The 7,070-nt window shown below is 40.4% G+C and overlaps 2 protein-coding genes across 2 annotated transcripts in view; one reads left to right on the top strand and one right to left on the bottom strand.

Annotated features, from left to right (window-relative positions):
- Positions 1–1,778: 1,778 nt before the first annotated feature.
- ppp1r35 (protein phosphatase 1, regulatory subunit 35) lies at positions 1,779–2,954 on the top strand. The gene is made up of 3 exons (XM_035654653.1): positions 1,779–1,918; positions 1,999–2,089; positions 2,494–2,954. Exons 1-3 carry the CDS (start codon positions 1,865–1,867, stop codon positions 2,796–2,798), a joined length of 450 nt encoding a protein of 149 aa, XP_035510546.1. The 5' UTR covers positions 1,779–1,864; the 3' UTR covers positions 2,799–2,954.
- A 242-nt stretch (positions 2,955–3,196) lies between these two features.
- hao1 (hydroxyacid oxidase (glycolate oxidase) 1) overlaps positions 3,197–7,070 on the bottom strand; it is a 5,690-nt gene continuing 1,816 nt past the window's right edge. Inside the window, exons 4-8 of the mRNA XM_035654646.1 lie at positions 6,886–7,058; positions 5,839–5,930; positions 4,708–4,866; positions 3,756–3,825; positions 3,197–3,684 (exon numbers count right to left, since the gene is read on the bottom strand). Coding sequence (XP_035510539.1) covers positions 3,617–3,684; positions 3,756–3,825; positions 4,708–4,866; positions 5,839–5,930; positions 6,886–7,058 — 562 coding nt within the window. The 3' untranslated portion in view covers positions 3,197–3,616. The remainder of the gene's footprint in view (positions 3,685–3,755; positions 3,826–4,707; positions 4,867–5,838; positions 5,931–6,885; positions 7,059–7,070) is intronic.

Genomic DNA, 7,070 nt, shown 5'->3' with positions numbered 1-7,070 from the left:
AGGCCCTACTCCATTAAGTGTACCCCGTCACTCCACCTTTATACCATTAAAAGTGTATTTCTTAATTAGCCATTTTCGGATCGCTTAATCGGGGATTCGCCTAGGAGGAAAGCGCAGCGAAACATGGCTCCTCCTGGTGCGCTTCTGTAATATTTGTAATAATCATTGGATTTATTGGAAGTGGGGGAATGTTAGGCAGTAGGAGTGGTGCTGTTCTGTGCAGGAGATCAGGATTTTGAGGAGCGGCGATACTTCAAACCCTGCTTTTTTTGAAGGCTTTGCACAGCAAACAGCTTTTTGTACAAGGGTGCTTCTCCCTCATAGAAACCAAAAGAAGGGCACGTTTACTTTGGAACACATGGTCAGATTCCTGACGTTTTTTTTCCTTTACTTGAGGTTAAACCTTGAGGTGCTTCCTTGCTACTCTACTTGCGCGTAAAGGGGAGTGTGGTGTATTTTTTTACCAGTCTCCTGCGCTCTTCAGTACTATTGTAGGCATAGCTAAACTAAGCACTAGGCAGGCACAGCTTACATGAGCAGCAAACAAACCCACTGTTTATCCATAACAAAAAATCTTCATTCTTTTCCTTCGACATTGTAACGAAGCGTACAAAGGGTTTGCACCCTAACAGGCAGCCACAGATCACTCCATGATAGGATGGAACGTAAGCTTTGACAGGCCAGCATGGTCTTTGAGGACGGGGGCAATAGATAGTTATACATAAAGGGAGAGGTATTCAGACTTCGATTTGGGATTATCCGTTTAGCTATCCAGACTTGTTTAGATCGGGCCAATTTTCACCATACATGTTTTAGGCATCACAATGTTGACCAGGCTGTTTTGGCATCACGAATAGACCTAGCTGCATCTTCAGAGCTGTCCATGAATTAGTTTTGTTAATATTTGAAGTACCTTGGATATTTCTCCTTTTAAATTTGTTAAAACCCAAAAATGCATAACTTACTCTATACTAAAAGTTTTAAAGGGTGACTGTTGAATATTTTGGAAGAGGGCGCATTTCAGAATAGAAGTTTGTTGGGTCTTTTTTAAGCCCTCAGATATCTTACTTCACCCATTTGCATAAGCTTTGCTATCGTTAGAAAACCCAGTCATATTTTTGACGACGGATCGGCTCGTGCATCATTCCCTCATTTTCCCTGCAGACGGGGGGACAAATACGGATTTCAGTGGTTGCACTTCCTGCTTTATGATGGTAAAAATCACTGCGAAGCAGGAAGTCTCATATGCTTTCTTCTAGAGGGGGGTCAGCATACAACACTCTGTTTCTTCGGTCAAATAGGGCACCAAATTCACAATTTATGTTACATTTCGACTACATATATAACCCACTTTCAATAAAGATTAATGTTTCCACGGGTGAAATGCTTCTTTAATTGCTATAAATTCAGTGGTATTTAAAGTTCAACGTTAAGAATTGAGTAGTGATTAAATTAAATCACAGTTGGGAATCCAGTTGCTTACAAGAGTCAAATCTTAATGGCAGTTATTTGCTTCCAGGTTTGCATATTGTATTGATTCTGTTCTGCACAGTTTAAGAAGTTGCATCTTTATAATGCATCAGGACACAGCAGCACAATCGTATCTAACAAACGTCAATTGTTTTCCTTTATCCCGCTTTGTTAAACAACATCAATAACAATAAGTTTACAGTGTTTTTGTTGTCTCCAGTAGAGTATATTGATTTCTAGTTCCTCCTCATCAGTCGGACTGTCTCAGTGGTTGCTGATTAGTAGATTGATCAATAAAAGTCATTTTTCTTCCTCTCCTCTGCTTGCTGTAGCCCCCAGGCAGTTGGTGGACCCTCCTGCTGCAGCATCTAATCCAGATCCACGCAGTCTGGAGATGGCGGAGCTAAACACCACTTTGGCCCTGAAGGCAGAGCTCCAGTCACTGCAGGTTCACTGTTTCTTAGTAGATCATGTTTATATGGTCACTGAGCTGACTAACAGCGGGCTAACCATTCGTTTGTCCTGCAGGGGGTGGAGTTTAACTCCCGGAAGGCCATTCAGGAGACTCTACAGAGGTCAAAAAGGGCCAAAAACCTGATCAACACCAGAGCTACTGAAGGTAACACACATGCACAGGGTGTTTTCATTCGCCTCATTTTATGTCTCCTCCTCCTCCTCATGGCGAGAAGCATTATGGAGGACCTCTCACCTCCCTTATTTCTGTTTGGAGAAGGGAGGAGGCTGCCTGGACTGTCCCTCAGCAGACTGACACCCCCCTTTATTAGAAACGAGCTCGTGATTTATTGATTGATCTGATACTACCTAGATCTCCCCTACATTGAACTCATTGAGCACCAGTTTAGTTTAAAATAATGGAATCTGTGCTAATTGGACTTCATTTATTTTTGTCTTCATTTACTTTAGGTTTTTAGATTTCACTTCAACTCTAGCTTCAGTGTACATTTAGCATTTCACAACCTTTCTTTCTTCTCTCTCTCTCTCTCTCTCTGTGTCTGTCTGTAGTAGTGAACGTCTCCCCCTCTCAGCTTCTCTTCACCTCATTGGTCAGCGTGGATGTGCAGGACGATCAGCTGATCAGCCAGGTGCTGCAGGACAGGCTGCTGCTGGCCCTGCCCCCCCGCTGCCATGGCAGCAAGGCAGCCGCTAGCCCCTCCCTCCTCCCCTTCATGACCTCTGACCTCTTCAGACAGAAGCCCCTCTCACCAGAAGAGGAACCAGTAAACTACAAGCTCCGACCATCAACACGACACCCTCAATGGACTTTTGACCTCTACAGACGACAGAGACGCTGCAAGGCCACGCCCTGACAGATACACAGGAGAGTTCTGATTGGCTGGGGGTACTGAGGCTCTTATTGGCCAGACTGTGTGATGTCTTTGAATAATAATAATGTTCATCATCAGTTTTTAAATTATTAATGTAAACTGAAATCTGTTTTTATTCAATTAAAGAGCCAAATCTATTATTTGTTCTCTCTTGGATGATGTCATGATTGGTGCTGTGCTACAGGACATCCAATCAGAAGGGTTTGTTATAGATATGGAGCAGTTGTCTCTTGCTGCAGTGTCTCAGAAATTGTCCATTTTCTTTTGCATATATGAAAATATTTCCATTTCTAAACATTTAAAATGATCTAGTGTTCTGAGCAAAAATCTTTAACTTTGAATTTAAAATCCTTAAATAAAACACATTCAGTATCATCCAAAATAAATCAGGCTTTTTATTTAAAGGATTTGATTGAAGGTTTAACAAGTCTGAATACAGAAAATGGCAAATGAAGATGTCCCAATCACATCTCAAAGAATTTTTAACTGATCGGTATTGGCTAATTGACCCGACCCAATCCTTCATTTTATTTACACGTTTTTACTTGCAAAGCTTTCGTGCCCAGTGCAGCCACTGTCTACTCTCTGCTGTCTCTCCTCCACTCTGCTTGTAGGAAGAGAGACAGACAGCAGTGGAGAGCACGCCCCCGCCTGCTTTGTTACTTTGAAAAATCTAAATCTAATTGGGATGACTTCGATCGGATCAGGAAAAGAAGGAAAAGAAAAAAACCTTGATCAGGATTCTTCATCCCTAATTAATTAATGTATTATCTGGAAATTCCTTCCAACAGGTTCTTCTCTCACATCCTGGATGTGAACTCCACTCTCCTGACCAGAGACCTGCTCACCTCGGATATAGAACGACAACCTACACACACACACACACACACACACAAACAGAGTGGTCTTAGAAAGATTGTGTGTGTGTGTGTTTGTTACCTGACAGGGCCATAGCCAGTCTCAGCTCCTCTTTCAGAAGTTCCAGAAGCTCCCTAACTCCCTGTTCCCCCTGCATGTGAACACATTCCTTTAGTTGTGTGCCACATTAGAATGTTAATGTTGTTTTATCAATTACATTTAGTCTGACGTTTTTAATAACCATCTTTATTTTTGAGCTAATATTGATAAATGTTTGGTTACATGCTAATCACTTTAATGACCAAAATTTGAAGTGGAACTGAATTTCAAAATAGTGAGTCAGATCAGAGTTCACTTTCACTTTCACACATTGAGGGTGTCTGTGGGTTCTTAAAAAGTCTAAAATCCAATCGTTAACAATAAAATGTCTTCAGTCTGGCTTTTAAATCTATTTTTGAGAAAATAAATTGTAACAATTGTAACTGTAACAACTACTAAATGAAATTTACATGGAACCAATACTGATTTTCTTTTGTACTTTAATCAGTATGGAAAGTGCGTAACATTTAGGAAGATCAATTGGCAAAAATTGGATATAATATTTATAGGTATGTTTTAATCAGTGTATAATCACCTTAAAATATATAATTTTTTACCTTAGAATGAGCTGTTTTTATCTACAGACCCCATGGGTCACATTCTGTGGAATTCACCATGTTGAAGTGCCATGTTTCTACAGTAGCCCAGAACAGACAAACTAAAACTGTTTCTAAATAGGGCCCATAGCACGTTTTCGTGCTCACCGAGTTGTACGTTGCAATCGGCAACTGCACCACTAGATGCCACTAAATCCTACACACTGGACCTTTAAGATTAACCTGTTGAAACCAGCAAAATGCCTAACAGTGTTTGGACTAGTGTCGGCCAAAAAATTCATTCTCTACAAATATTGCATCTGAGTGATTGGTGTTGAGACTCTGAGCCACCCTCCTAATCCAGGCTAATGACACTGTCAATGAGTGTGCTGCTTCACCTGACAGGCGAGGCCCCACAGCACCGGTCGGCCGATGAAGACGGCCTTTGCTCCCATAGCTAAAGCCTTCAGGACATCTGTCCCTTGCCTCACTCCTCCGTCCATGTAGACATCACAGCGACCCTGCACTGCCCTCACTACATCCTCCAACACATCCAGCTACACACACAAACACACACACTTATATTGTCAGATACAGTACATTTAATGAATCATTTATGATTGTTGTAGGCCTGTTGTAGTGATTTTTACATTCTCCAGTTGTAAAACTGTGTAGCCATTACACACCAAATAAAAAAAATTGGCTTGTTTGCTTTCACCCCCAAAGCCTGTTGGCTTACTGGTGTGTTTGATCTGCTGGGGGAAATGATCATTATAAGATTCAAATATGCTTTGCAGCTCCAGACAGATTTTACATTTATTTTTTTGTCAAAGATGGCTACTTTGATAGCAAAGGTTGCTGACCCCTGGACTGGTGGCTTAGGGGAAACGCAGAAAGAAGACACTGTTCATTAAACATGGTGGCAGCTAAAGAAAAAAATAGCACAGATGCTGGTAACATCAGTTCTATCAGAACTGGAGAGTATTTCTTAATTGAAAGAAAACGGCATTGAAGGTTTTTCTCCATGGAAACTAGTTTGACTGTTATATTGGGCAGGCACTTCCATAAAATACTTTATCGATTAGAAGAGCCATCTGTCTATCACTGTCCATCACAGGCGAATGTCAACCAAACAGCTTCCAGCTGTGAACTTCTGAGACAGTAGGAACCGATGGACTTGAGTGCCACAGATAGGATAGTCAGAAAGTATCAAAAGACCAACACATTTGGGGAACGCAACAAGGGATTTGTTGACAATAAGTAAAGTGTAGAATAACACTATAAATATATTTTAAAGACAGAGACCAGAGTGCAGCTATGTTACAAATACAAACATTACAAACCAATTAGGACTAGTTTAAATGCCATATTTAAGTTTATTGTCTACAGCCTACAATATGTCATTTTTGCAGTATAAAACAGAAGAGATTATGTTATAGATACAGTTTTAAAAGAAGATCATTTCTGAGAGATCAGATTCTGATACTCGTTATTTCATAAAAGAACAATACACACACACACACACTGACCGTGGCAGGAACTCCATCCAGTTGTCGAGCTCCGTGATTTGACACCACGATGCCATCAACACCGTAGTTCACAGCCTGGATGGCATCCTGACCTGAACACACACACACACATTCAGCTGACAAGTGGATCTTGGACCAAAGTCAGGCATGTAATATCTGTGAGCGCTGCTAAAAGTAATAACAGATCAGCAAATAATTAGGAGGAATATAAAGGACAGTATTTCCTTTGCATTCTTGTTAGCACGTAGAAGAATATTGTTGGAAGTCACCATTTTACCCTAAACAATCTCTAGGGCTCAAAAACCTCATGATGCTCTTAGATTTGGAGAAAATTAAGAACAATTTGAGGAGGTCATCTGGAAAGTTTGAGTCTGTTTGGAGCCCTATTTTTAAAAACACTACAGGACCATTGAAGCATTCACCATTGATGTATACGTCAATACATGTCAATATAATTCTAACCATGTACTGTACTTTAATTTAGCATCTTCTTCTGTTTTATCACTGACTTAACCACTATGTTAAGAAGGAAGGGTTGAGTATAATTTTTTTATTTTACTGTGCTGGTGTCGCCAAGTGCTTGCTCATGATGGGAACTATTGGCTCTCTGTAAATATGTTTATAAGGAGTAAGGTTTAGTGTCCTGAGATAACTTTTGTTATGATTTGGCGCTATACAAATGAAAATTTTAACTGAGTCAAATGAATTACTTGCAGAATGTTGTGGTGGGAGTGACGAATAAATGTAAAAAAAAAAAAAAGAGGTCTTAATGTGGAGTCATTATACCTGCCAAATGAACAAATACATTTAAAAATTATAATTGGCAAGCTTGATGTGGCACCATTAAGCGTTTTTTAATTCAGGAAGGCAAATACCAACAACACTGAGCACTGACCATAATGACTTACTTTTACTTTACTGTGTAGAGGAAAATCAATTTGCAAATGAAGATTTTACTTTTGGGAGAATCACATTAAAATCTATCTAACACACTGTTGAAATTGGGGTAATTAAAAGGTGTGCGTGTGTGTGTGTGCGTGTGTGTACCATTCAGTACTCCTTTCACAATCACAGGTAGATGTGTGTGTTTTTTCAGCCAGGTGATGTCGTCCCAGCAGAGAGTGGGGTCTATTGCTTTTGCAACATAAACAGCCAAGCCGCTGTCGTTGCCATAGTTCCCCTCAGAGAAAGCCAGGGAGGCTGTTGAGAAGTTAGACATGCTGGACACACAC

The sequence above is a fragment of the Morone saxatilis genome, unplaced genomic scaffold (genome assembly GCF_004916995.1).
Source record: "Morone saxatilis isolate NCDOM2014 unplaced genomic scaffold, NCSU_SB_2.0 Contig14, whole genome shotgun sequence".
NCBI classification, from domain to species: domain Eukaryota; kingdom Metazoa; phylum Chordata; class Actinopteri; family Moronidae; genus Morone; species Morone saxatilis.
Note: the sequence above shows the minus strand (reverse complement) of the source record. Positions and strands in the feature narration are given on the sequence as shown.

What these genes read in the sequence shown, in the direction of transcription:
- ppp1r35 (XM_035654653.1), top strand. Translation starts at nt 1,865, where the DNA reads ATGGCGGAGCTAAACACCACTTTGGCCCTGAAGGCAGAGCTCCAGTCA. An exon ending in CAGAGCTCCAGTCACTGCAG is followed by an intron (nt 1,919 to 1,998) that starts GTTCACTGTTTC and finishes TTTGTCCTGCAG; the next exon opens with GGGGTGGAGTTTAACTCCCG. An exon ending in CAACACCAGAGCTACTGAAG is followed by an intron (nt 2,090 to 2,493) that starts GTAACACACATG and finishes GTCTGTCTGTAG; the next exon opens with TAGTGAACGTCTCCCCCTCT.